General features: G+C 49.9%; 1 protein-coding gene across 2 annotated transcripts in view; it reads right to left on the reverse strand.

Moving 5' to 3' along the window:
• GALNT18 (polypeptide N-acetylgalactosaminyltransferase 18) overlaps positions 1-12,530 on the reverse strand; it is a 352,322-nt gene that overhangs the window by 63,071 nt on the left and 276,721 nt on the right. For both annotated transcript variants that reach the window (XM_032358168.1, XM_032358167.1), the window contains exon 7: positions 5,254-5,439. In XM_032358168.1, the coding sequence (XP_032214059.1) occupies positions 5,254-5,439 (186 nt within the window). The remainder of the gene's footprint in view (positions 1-5,253; positions 5,440-12,530) is intronic.

The following is a 12,530-nucleotide window of genomic DNA, read 5'->3' on the forward strand; positions in this document are numbered from 1 at the left end:
TCTAGAGCCTTCTGAGGGAGCACAGTGTCACCAGCACCTTGATGTTGGGCATCTGGGCTCCAGAACTGTGAGAGAATCAAATTCTGTTGTTGAAAGCCACTCGATGTGTGGCAATGGGTTATGGCAGCCCTCGGAATCGAAAACACTCAGCCACAAAAAAAGCTGTATTCCTGGGGCATCTGGGTGGCTCAGTTGGTTAAAGTGGCTGCCTTCAGCTTGGGTCATGATCCCAGAGTCCTGGGATCAAGCCCCACGATGGGCTCCTTGTTTGGTGGGAAGCCTGCTTCTTCCTCTCCCCCTGCCTGCCATTCTGCCTACTTGTGCTCTCTATCTCTGTATCAAATAAATACGTAAAATATCGAATTTAAAAAAAAAAAAAGCTATATTCCTGCCTGTGTGTGTGGCCACATGCACAATCTCTTTTACAGCCAAACCCGAAGAAGGACTGTCAGCTCCCCACCGTCACACAGCCTGTCTTTGGGCAAGAGGAAGCAGGGATGGGTCTAGAGTTCCCGAACCCCGGGTAAGAAAGCACTGATGCTTTGCTGCAGGCTGACTTTCCGTTTGTTGATGAGCAAACTGATTTTCAATCAAAGCAGACGGGATCCCAGAGCTGGCAGCTCTTCCCACCTTCCAAAAGCTTGGGACCAAACGTGGTGAGGAAGCAGGTAGGAGAAGCAGCTCTGGCTGGTACACAGCCTGGGGAGGACTCAGCACGAAGGCAAGCGGGGAGGATGGCGACCCGGCAAGGGCATTTTAAAGCTGGGGTGGGAAGGCCCGGGTGTAAACAAGGCCAGCCACAGCAAGAGCTAATACTTAGCTGGTGACTTTGCTATGGGTCGAGCAACGATCCAAGTCTTTACATAGACTAACTTACCTAATTCTCAAGGCAGCCACTGGGCAGGGTCGAAGGGGTCCAGCTCCCTACCTACAGCTAGGATGCTGCAGGCAAAAGGGGAAATCAATAGGCAGATGTCCTTGTGGTTGAGCACAAGGTACTGGGACACCACCCCATCAAGGGCAGCTGGGGACACTCTTAGGGAAAACACAGGGGGTGGGTGTTGTAGCATCCACACTTCCTCCCTCTTCTTTCTTTGTCAGTTCATCTTCAGTACGTGTCAGGTGTTGTCTTAAGCTCTCTGCATACTAACAGGAAGAAGATGCAGACTTTGCCTGAAAGGAAGATCTGGAAGATCCAGACAAGTCAACGGTCTCTCTGCACACAGTGTGCAGAGAGGGAAGCTGAGGGAGATTTGCCCCATGGGGCAGCCAGGATGGGGGGGGGGGCAGTGGAAGAAGTGAGGGTGAGCAGTCTCGGAAGGCTTCCTGGAGTAGATGATGCTCAAGGTGAATTTGGAAGGACTAGCAGGATGAGCTAAACTAGTATTACTCAAACTTGGCAGTCCCAAACCACCACCCAGAAAGTTTTTAATGGATTCTGGCACCACTAGGCATCTACTCATCAGAATCTCTAAGGATGAGACCCAGAAGCAGTACATTTAAAGCTCTTCAAGTCATTCTGATGCAGTTGGTCTGCAGATGCGCTTTTAGGAGTTACTGACCAAAGGAGAAAGGAATGGCACATACTGCCAGCAGATCCATTTGTTAATAAAGCATCAGTCAGGCTTTCCTGAGCCCTGACCACACGCCTGCCTTGTGCGAGGCCTGCTGGCACAAAAGGGAAGAACACGATCTGTCCCCAGAAAGCCTCGAGTCTCAGGCGGTAGTTCCCAGCCCTGGACAGACATTAGAATCCCTGAAGAGCTTTCCAAAAAATGATCCCTGGTCCCCTTCCAAACCAATTAAGTCATAATCTCTGGGGCTAGAGCACAAGGGATTTTAAAGTTCTGCCAGATTTGAGAGCCCCTGGTTTAATGAGAGAGCGAGAGAGACTTTTATACAACAGAACATTCTTTTACACAGCGATGATGCAATGACAGAGACATGTAGGCAAAGGGGGCATTTTCTCCCACTGAGGCTGACTTCCTAGAGGAGGGGTCTCGGCGCTGGGTCTAACTCGGTGGAGGGAAATGGGGGAAGGTGGAGGCTGGGGAAGAGGCCGAGGGTAGGGAATGCACGCAGCGAGGACAAGATGCGCAAAAGCACGGAGGGCAGGAACAGTGCGGAGCGGGCGCGTGCGTTCTCTCTGGCTCTGCCGTCCGAGGAACTCCGGGACAGGACGGGGGGAAGAGGGGGCTAGAGGCGGCAGTGGAGAAAGCAGGTCAAACAACAGTGTGCACCGTGGAGAGTCCTTTAAAGATTTTAAGCAGGGCAATGACGTGGTCCCTGTGAGGTTCTTTGTTTGTTTTTTGTTTTTTAAAGATAACTTCGGGTAGTACAGAGGATAGATTTGAAGGGGATAAGGCTTGAGCCAGGGAAACCAGCCCAAAGCTCTCACAAAGGAAGAGACAAGGCTTGAACTCAGACGTGATGGGGTTGGGAAAGGACAGGACAGGGCTTGGTGATGGGCTGGGAATGCGGCTTGAGGGAAAGAAGGATCAAAGGAAGATGCCCAGTTTCAAGCTCGTGGATTTGGGCAGATAGATGGTGGTACCCCAAACCGTGGTGGGGAGGGAGAACAGGAGCAGCTCTGGGGGTGGGGGAGGATGTTCTCTGTTTTGGCAGACTCAAGTGCTCAAGGGAGCACCCAGGAGATGTGCAGCTGTAGGTCTGAAGCTGAAGGCACAAGTCAGGGCTGCAGATCTTAGTTCGGAAGTCATCAACAGATAAAAGCACCCAGGAACAGAAGGGGCCACCAGGGAGATGAGGTTTAATGAAAGCGGTTGGCCAAGGATGGATCCCTGGGTGCACGTAAGCATCTGAGGGAGGTGAGAGTTGCCCACAAGGAAATTAAGAGCAATCAGAGGAAGATGGGGGTGTACTGGGCTGTGGCACCATGGAGCCAAGTGAGTACAGAGTTTCAAATGTGGGAATCTTGGAGCTTAAAGACTTTAAAATGTCCATTAAGCAGTTAGGATGCTTTGTCACAAGCAGTTTGGGTGCAGTACTGAGACTTCAGAAGTGAATGGAAGGGAAAAGATGACCCTTTCCAGAAACCCGAGAAGAGGTAGGAGAGAGAATCTGGACAAAGCAGGGAATGTGGGGCGGGTGGGGGTAGGGACAAGGGATAGACTTATAGAAAACACACTGACCTCTTCCTTTTCCACCTGAGGCTTTATCCTGGACCCTCCCACCCCTCACCTGCTTTTCTTGAGTTCACTCCCCTCTCCTCCCACCCGTCTGACTGGGTTTGAACTACCCCTCTGAGGAGTCACAGATGCACACTGAGTTTCATCATTCTCCAATTACTTTTCTCACTTGGTTCTCTGCCATTCATTGGATTTACTGTCCATTTCCACATTCCATTTCTGGCAGCAGCAATGAGGGGAGAAGTCTAAAAGGTTTGCAGCTTTGGGGTGCGGAGAGAAGGTAGTCGGAGTACAGACAGGGCTCTGCTAAGGGACTGGGGATCTACGGTGCTTTATTGCTAGGTTCCTGGGGGACTTTTCAAGCGTTCTTAACGTTTTGCTATCAGAGGACACCCACAGAGGCACTCAGCATGCTCCCCAGAATACTGTGATCCAACGCCCACAGCCACAGATGGGTCCAGAAGGCACTGCTGTTTCCCTAGAAACACTCCCACTGTCAGGGATGCAATCCTGGGGCTGGTTCATCAGGGTTGCCCGCACCCTGGCTGGTACTTCTTGGCTCTTCATTCTTCTCTCTGCTGCTGAAATGTCACAGGTTGTGGGCGTATACGTCCCAATGCAAGCTTCCTCCCCCATGATGGGGATGGGGATGGGGAGCTGCCTAAAAGCCCCCGCCCATGGCCCAGCGTATTTTCTCAGTCTCTCAGCCAGAGCGACATTAGCTGGGTGGAGGGATCAGGGAACGGGGCCTTCATATGGAAACTTCAGGCAAATATCAACCATTTCCCTATTAGGAAGAAAGAACTAAAGCTTTTTAAAGGACTCCCAAGGGGAAAGAAGGAGGTCATGCAGTCAACAGCTGTCTCAGATAGACACTGCAACATAAGCAATGATCTCCAGGCAGGCAGGCTGGTGAGCAGGTGGGGGTCCCGTGGCTGGCATCTGTTGGGTTCTCCCAACTCAGTGGTCCAAGGTCATTTCGATATGACACATGGCAAGGCTGAACAAATCTACTAAAGAAATATTGCTTTTTCTCGGGCACTCCGTAAGTGTTAGTGACAAGAGGGATAGAGGACAGAGGCAGGCAACAATGAGATCCTGTAAAGGTTAGAAAGAGCTGAAAAGTGTCCAGAACAGTTCCCTTCTCCCTCCTGAGGATCCTTGAGGGGGTGTATCCCCTCCCCAGGCATGTGGGTCAAGATATCTCAAAGCCATGTGGACATTCCTTAGTGCTCTGGTCAAAGGTTCCATGGAGAAGCCTGAATCCAGTCTATAGGGAGATTAAGGTGTGTTTTGTGAATTCTGGTAATTTCTGGTATATTTATATAGCAGAGAAGCTGAGGACCTGGGAACATGAGTTAAACTTGTAACCATCTGCTCCAACATGCTCATTTATTTATTTAAAAAAGATTTTATTTATTTATTTGGGAGAGAGAGAGAGAGAATAAGCACGAGCAGGGGGTAGGGGCAGAGGGAAGAGCGAGAAGCAGACTCCTCACTGCGTTCAGAGACTGATGTGGGGCTCAATCCTAGGACCCTAAGACCGTGACCTGAGATCACGACCTGAGCCAAAATCACACATCCAACTGACTGAGTCTCCCAGGCACCCCCAATATTCTCACTTAAAATGAGGATACTGATGGGGCACCTGGGTGAGAGCGGTGGTTAAGCATCTATCTGACTCTTGGTTTTGTCTCAGGTTGTGATGTCAGGAGTCGTGGGATCGGGTCCGCATCAGGCTCTGCCCTCAGCGTGGAGTCTGCTTGGGTTTCTCTCTCCTTCTGCCCCTCCCCCACTGCCTGCACTCTCTCTAAAATAAATAAATCACACACATACAAAATATGAGGATACTGAAGTCAGGAGAGAAGTCTTCCTTTAAGCACGCTGCCCAGGGACAGGCGTGGGGAGACACGGCTTAGTGCCTCACGGTCAGCCTCTTTTCTTCCACATGTGCTATCTTCTGGGGCAGAGAAGCTACTCTAGCATGGATCACAAGACTCTGGTTGATCCACAGGAAGAAGGGTTTAGACTCCTACTTTTTGTTTTTGTGTCCCCCCACCACCCACGCAAGTCCCGAAACCCCATCCCCACAAGGGTTTCCTACCTCCTGGGGTATGTTCCAGGCCATGTAGACATGGCTTTTAAACTCGTCCATCCAGACTTCAGCCACCCTAAGGGCATTCCTGCGGACATGGGCTGTGAGGTCCTCGGTGTAGGGCTTGTGGGCTCGCTCGATGTGGGCAATCCGGGAGCAAGGCAGGACCTCCACGCTGCCGCCACACTGCCACACCTGTAGGGGACGCAAGAGCCACTCATCAGTGTCCAGATCTGACTCTAAGCCACTAAACCAGACCAGCCTGAGCACGGACAGCTCCAGCTCTCTTCACCTTGTCTCTCAGGCCACGGTCGGCAGAGGCAGTGAGCTCCACCTTATTTCTACTCCTCTAACAGGAAGAGGATTGAGTCTGTTTGTATCTTGTTTCTTGTTGCCATGGATTTACCAGCAAAGAATTAATGTGCTTTCTCTTCCCATTCCTTCTACTGTGCAAAGAAGAGATTAAACATTTTTGTGAACAAAGATCTGGATTCTCCTTGCCCCTGGTGGAGAAGTTAACAAAAATCTTCAGAATGGTCTCTGCTGCTGTGCTTGACATAGAAGAAGCAGCAGAGGGAGATAGCATCAGAGGGGGAGAGATACAAAGAAGGGAATCATGCGAAGCTTCTCATTGACCTCAGTGACTAAGAGCTTGGACTAGATGCAATTGGATTCAAAAGAAAATAGAGAAAAATGATCTTCTATTCTAAGTGTCGAGGGACAGTGTCTTAGAGGTCTTTCCATGATCATTCCAGCTATTCTGAACTTTGAATGTTCTGGAACATGTGTGTCCTTTTGTGCCCTTAGGCTTTTGCCCATTCTATGTGTCATTTTAGAATGCCACTCCTTCTCCAACTGAAAAAATATCATCTCTCAAGATCTTGGCCCTATGACCTCTCTGTTGTGGGGTCTTTGTGCAGTTCCTGGGGGCAGAGCCAACTGCTCCCTCCTCCGGTCTCCAAAGCTCTTGCTCTCATGACTTCCTGCTTACCTGTGAGTCTCCCTCTCTTCCTCACTCCGTGCTCCCAGATGGAGGAACAGTACCTCACTTAGTTCTTGTCTCCTAACAAGTTCTTGTCACTTAGTAGCTTAGTTCTTGTCACCTAACAAAAGGCCTGGTACGTAAAAGTACTTTGTAAGTCCTTATTGAATAACTATATGGCTGATGGTGTTTAATCACTCAATCAATAAGTGATCAATGCTTAATAAATGTGGGATGAATCTGAAACACTGGGCCAGAGCTGATGAATGAGGCTTCTTGGGGAACATGATCATCATCTCTGGGTGGACAGCAGAGGTCACTTGTCAGGTACTCTCAGCTGGACAATGTGGTAGAGAATGTTCACACTTATAACATGTATCCATCAACGACCATAGGACTTCATCCAAGATAAAGTCAGCTTTGTTTTCTCTTTCTGTTTTTTATTCAAGTATAGTTAGCACACAGTGTCTTGTTAGTTTCAGGTGTGCACTGTAATGATTCAACAATTCTATACACTTCTCAGTGTTCATCAAGGTAAGTGTACTCTAAGGTCAGCTCTGGATTTTACTTAATTACCCCCTGAGTTAGGAAGAGAATGCCTTCTCTTCCGCCTGTCTGTTTCATACCAGTTGTCTAGTTGCTCTGGGTGGTCAGAGTCAGAAGGCAACGGATCACTTTTCCATTTTCTGAGCTTGTCTTGCATTTAGTATAATATTTAGAGCGAATGGAAAGGAAACAAGCATTCCCACTGGGTGTCTGCCGTGTGCCAGGTACTGGACTGTGCCTGTGGGCAGGTGGCACACTGTGGTGGTTATGAGGAGAGGACTTGGAACCAGACTACTTGAATTTAAATCCTGGCTCTGTTTCATGCTAGCTGCATGACCTTGGGTGAGTCACTCCATCTTGCTGTGTTTCAGTTCCCTCCTCTCAAATGGGGATTATAATAGCGCCTCTCTCATGAGGCTACTGAGGAAATTAAAGTGATTATATACAGAGTGCTTAGGAAAATGCCTCGGACATAAGAAGCATGCCATCAGCTCAGCTGTTACTATACAAATTGTATTCAGCAGGATCTTCAGAATAACCCTGTGAGGGAGTGGTTGATGTCTCCAGCTCCAAATGGGGAAACTGAGACTAAAGGCTATCCCGTGGCCAAGGCCACACAGCTGGTACTGAAGGGAAAAGGATCTGTTTGAGCCCCACGGAAGCTCACCAAAGAGAGGAAGCCATGGAAAGCTGTGCACGTTCATGTCCATGACCTATATGTTCTGGGGACCTTGCTGACTTCCAATTCACTGGGCTTAGATTGGCAATGAGAGCCTGTGAATACTGTGAATATGTTATTGACAACACAAAGAGTCGGGGTAATTATTCTTTGCAACTGGAACGGAGGCTATCACTTGGCGTATTTCAGCAACACAGCACAGAACACGACTCGTAACAAAGCTCTTTTATTACAAGACCTGTTTCTCAAAGAGCCGGTTCACCATTTCACGTTAGAGTGGGCGCCTTAGCCGTGCTTTTGATCAGAAGGGTGGCGGCCGCACGTCCCATCCACCCTGAGTGCACAGTCAAAGGAGCGGTGTGATCTCCGTGGCGGGCTCTCAAACCCACTCGTTTTCCTTCATTATGGCCACGGCCCTTGTCCAGGATGCTGTCATGGCTCATCTGGACCCTGCAACAACTGATCTCCCTCCTGCCTTCCTCCTCCGGTCTCTTCTCCTCCCAGCAGCCAGAGCAATCTTTGGAAGGTATAAAGGGGATCATGCCCTCCCTGTACATTACCAGCACAGCCCCAAGGCTCCTGAGGCTCCTGGGTCCTGTCCTTGCTCAGCGCCCTCCACCCAGGGCTTGCTTCCCCATCCACTCCATGTCACATCATGCTGACCGTTCTCACCCCCCTCCAGCATGCTAGGCTTCTGCACACAGAATTACGTACTCCCCTGCCCAGGGTCTCCTTCTCCTTCAGACATGGGCCAAACAGTGCCCAGGACAGATCACCGGTTTCCCGCAGAGGTGGGGCTGGGCTGGGGGGAGGACATAGTATTTGAAAACACTGCGTTGGAGCCAGTGAGAATTAAATTCAAATATTGTGCTTCTGGCCCCGCTGCTGCACCACCTTCGGCAGGCGACTTCTCTGCCTGAGCCTCAATGTTGTCCTGGGGAGGAGGGGGATGTGTTCATGTGTTCAACCCAGGGTCTGCTTCAGTCTGAGCACCAGCAGTCAAGGGGGTAGGGGCAGGACACCTGAGCCCATTCTGTCCCCGCTGTGTACCTGCTGAGGGGCGACTTAGGGCCACTTAACCTCTTGTCTATGAAACACGCACAGCAGAAGTCATTTCCGCACAGGGCTGTGGGCTCAGGAAGCCCCCGTGTATGCTATTATTTTTTGAAAACCTTATAATTGCTGCTCTTTAGCTCTCCTGGACACCCGCCTTCTGGGAAAAATGTAACTGCAGAGGACTCCCATGTCTGGCTGAGCCCACCAGACAAGAGACAGGCTGTCTTCCAGAGTGACCGGCTCAGTGTGGAGCAGCGCACCAGGCTCCTCCCCAGAGACTGAGAGCCTTTGTTAACCTAGAGGTCATCAATGGAGAAGATGATGGCATCTGCCTAGACGGCAGCCTTTGGGTTCCCAGTGGTCTCTGGGGACAGGAGCAGAAGATGTAGACCCAGCAGGTTTGGCCCGCCACCTCTGGACCCTGCCCAGCGACACTGAGAAAAACAAGAGGAAGCCCACGTTCTCTGATCCCCAGATGATGAGCGGCTCTGGGGACCAATGACTCGATGCAGAGAGATTCTCAAGTCTTCCCTACAGGGGATCTCAGAGACCCTCTCATGGATGGTAGGCAAAGAAATAGGAAAGAAAATCACTGGCATTTGGACCTTGTGGAAGATGATATCATGAAACTTCCGTGGAGGCGTGGGTGGGACAGGGGATGAGGAAAGGAGTGAGGGGGAGCTGTGCCTGGGACACGTCACAGTTGGCAGGAGGTAGAAAGACCTAAACCAGAAGACAGGAAGGATTATGCCAGAGAAGCAGGGCCACTGGATGGAGGCCAAAGATGTGGGAGACAGGCTTAGCCTTGCAAGTTCCAGTGGGTGAGGGTGCCAAAGGAGGGATGGCCGGGAAGGTGGGCACCAAAGACATGGCCAAGAAATGAAGGTCAAGGGTTAGTAACCAAGAAGGCTGATGAGGTCACTTCATCAGGAAGCACCTACAAGATAGAGAGCTTGATTTTTACATGGGGGACATGTGAGCCTGGCTTGGTAGAATAAGTGAGGCCCGTGCTCGGTCCTACAGGCACTGGGGACACCTGACACACCTACAGCCCTGGATGTAGGCTGGATCTTGTGGCTCCTGGATGGGCACTGGGAAATAGATTTCTTGACCACATCAAATTCTCTCTTGTCTCTGTGCCTTTGCTCCTGCTATTTCCATTTTTCTGGAACACCCCCCCCCCACACTTGTAATCCAGCTCAAATATTACCTTCTCTGACCGCCCATTAGGTTCCCCTCAGAATACTTACGGGGCCCACCCTTTCTCTCAGTAACACTTACTCACAACACTTCCATTTAGGTATTTACTCTTTTGATATCTTTCTCCTGCTTCCTGCTAGACTATAAGCTCCGGGAAGACAAGGATCACATTGCATACACCAGCCCCAGGCATTTAGTTTACATCCAATAGCCATTACTTCACTGAGTGATTCCTGCAATCCGAGAGTCCCAGGCTTTCACGGACTACGGAAAGGCAGTTTTAACTCGCTCAGCTGGATCCCCTAATAAAGGCCATAAGCATAAAATGTGGCCAGATTTTACCAAACACAATGACTTCCTTCAAATCCAAGCAGTTTTTCAGCAAAGCTCTGACATTTAAGTGCACGCCGCTATAACCGGACAGAGTCACTTTGTCTGCAGAGCTTAAATTAACGTTGTAAAACCTGGCGAGTCATCAAATGAGCATGGTGGAAAGCAGGCCACTTCATCTTGTGGAACCCCGAACTCCCTGCAGAGAGAGCCCTCAACCTGGCCAGTGCTTGTGTACACCCGCAGAGGAGTCCCTTGGCTTTCTCCCAGGTAGGGCCAAGAACTGGAAGTAGACGAAGTAGATGGTAAACAGCAGTCACCCAGTGTAGAGGAAAGTCTCACTCACCACCAGCTCTTCCCAGAGAGCTCTAACCCTATGATTGTTTCCAGAAAGGCTTGGAACATCCACATGGGAACCATCAGGGAAGGCAGGTCTTGGGGGCTGATGGAGAGGGTTTGAATCCTGCCACTGTCACACATTAGCCTTTGACTTGAACCTGTCTTTGGATGTCAGTGGCCTTTTTTGGGGCATCATGATGCCCTGGCAGGTTTAAGTGAGATGCTCTATGAAAAGCTCCCACTATCAAAGACAGGCATGTGGTGGGTTCTTAGGGAAGGTCAGGTTCCTTTCCCTTTCCAGGACTGGTTGCTGCTGGTACAAGGTCAGGTCAAAAGATCTGCATTTATATTCTGTTTACCACTTAGCTAAACAAGCCCATTTCCCTCCTAAGCTTCAAATTTCTTCTAGCTGCCAAATGGAGGAACTGAACTCAATGAGGTTAATGAGGGAGCAGGAGGCTGGCTGAGGACAAAGCAAAAGCTGGCGCCTTGCACCCCCCCACTTTCATCCCTTCCCCTCCATATGTGTAGCATTCCTCAGGCACCCCTGACTGCCATAAAATGATAAATAGTTAACTTGCTGAGATCACAATCCTGCAAGACAGGAGTCTCCCTTGGTTTGCAAATTTCCTTGAGATTACAACAAAGAAGTTACCTTATCAATAGCCCAATCTCCAAAGACACAGAACTCAGTTCCTCAAGCCTAATGTTACCCTCCCCTCCATAAAAACCGAAGGAGGTGGAAGTAGAAGGAAAAGTAAATAAAGTTAAATTTCTTCTAAACCTAAATCTTATTAACAAGGATGCTTGATAGCAGGAATGTAACATTCCACCAGACTTCCAATTGTCTTTACTTGATAGCAACTAAGCCTTCAATATCCTGATATTGAAGGGCCCCAATAGCCCTTCTGAACACCCCTTTGTCCTCACCTACCCAACTCCTGTGTATATAACCAACCACTCCTCACAACCTGGAGCAGCCGCATCTCTGCCTGCCCACGGGCCCTGTCCCCGTGCTCTAATAAATCACCTTTTGCACCAACGACGTCGGCTCTGAACCTCCTCACCCCACCGAACCTGACTTAGGTTCTGGGACTTCATCAAGGTGATCGATCCCATCTACTTCTCCCATTCTGTGATTCTACGTTTCCTTGCCGGTTTGAGACATGACTGGCAGAGTTAGAAATCAGAAGTTGTAAAACAGGGAAACACTGGAGGCAAAGCAACAGGGAACAGTTTGACCCTTTCTCCCACACAGGGACTCCTGATCACTCTGTAGTCTATGTCAAGGACAGCAAATAATACTTCCATGTTCAATCCATTGGCTTGTTAATGTCTTCCTGAAGCACTGTGTTGAGAAGGATTCTGAGGCTCTGAATCCTTCTGAGAAGGATTCTCTGGGCTCCATGGAAAAGGATGCCACAATTCATTAGTAATGTTTACTGTAGGCAAGGAATCGGGAGTGGCGGCATCTCAGCCTTGTATTTCAGAGTCGTGAATCCCAGGTTCCTGCATCCTGTCCAGCTTTTTATCTCCTCATGACTTTTAATGATCTCTTTGCTCTTGGAAAAATGTTCCCAGTCTTCCTTTAGTCTAGAAAGCCTCTTTCCTGCTCTCCATCCACCCAAAGCCAGCTGGGCCCAGCTCCTCCAAACTCCTCAAACACATGATTTGTACCACTCATGGGGTCCGTATTTCTTGGCTCACATTGTTAATTATCTTTTTATGTGTAACTGTCTCGCCTAAGTTGGCTGTGAAATGCTGAGACAGAGTAGAAAGCCAAACCAGGCAAGCTGGGGGAAGGAAGACGAGGAGGATGGAGGTTTAGACCAAGGCCTGGGAATAGCTGGCAGAAGACCAGAAACTCATTCGCAGGGTGGTGGTGGGGATAGAAAGAAATGCAGGTGAACAAAGATGCCGACCAGGGCCGCTGACTAGGGCCATGCAGGTCTCCTTCCCTGGGCATCCTTCCATTCTGTGTTTGGGGCCCCTTGCTCACCTCACCCTAGGTCCAGTCCTGCATGGGGGTGAGAAGGGAAGAGAGGTCAGGTCTAGGCCAAGCTCAGACAAACGCCAGAGGCCACCAGCAAGCCGAGGTCAAGGGCATGAAGCAGAGGAGAAGCCGGGAAGGAGACGATGTGAAGATAGGGAGCC

Source organism: Mustela erminea, chromosome 9 (assembly GCF_009829155.1).
Source record: "Mustela erminea isolate mMusErm1 chromosome 9, mMusErm1.Pri, whole genome shotgun sequence".
In the NCBI taxonomy this organism is placed as follows: domain Eukaryota; kingdom Metazoa; phylum Chordata; class Mammalia; order Carnivora; family Mustelidae; genus Mustela; species Mustela erminea.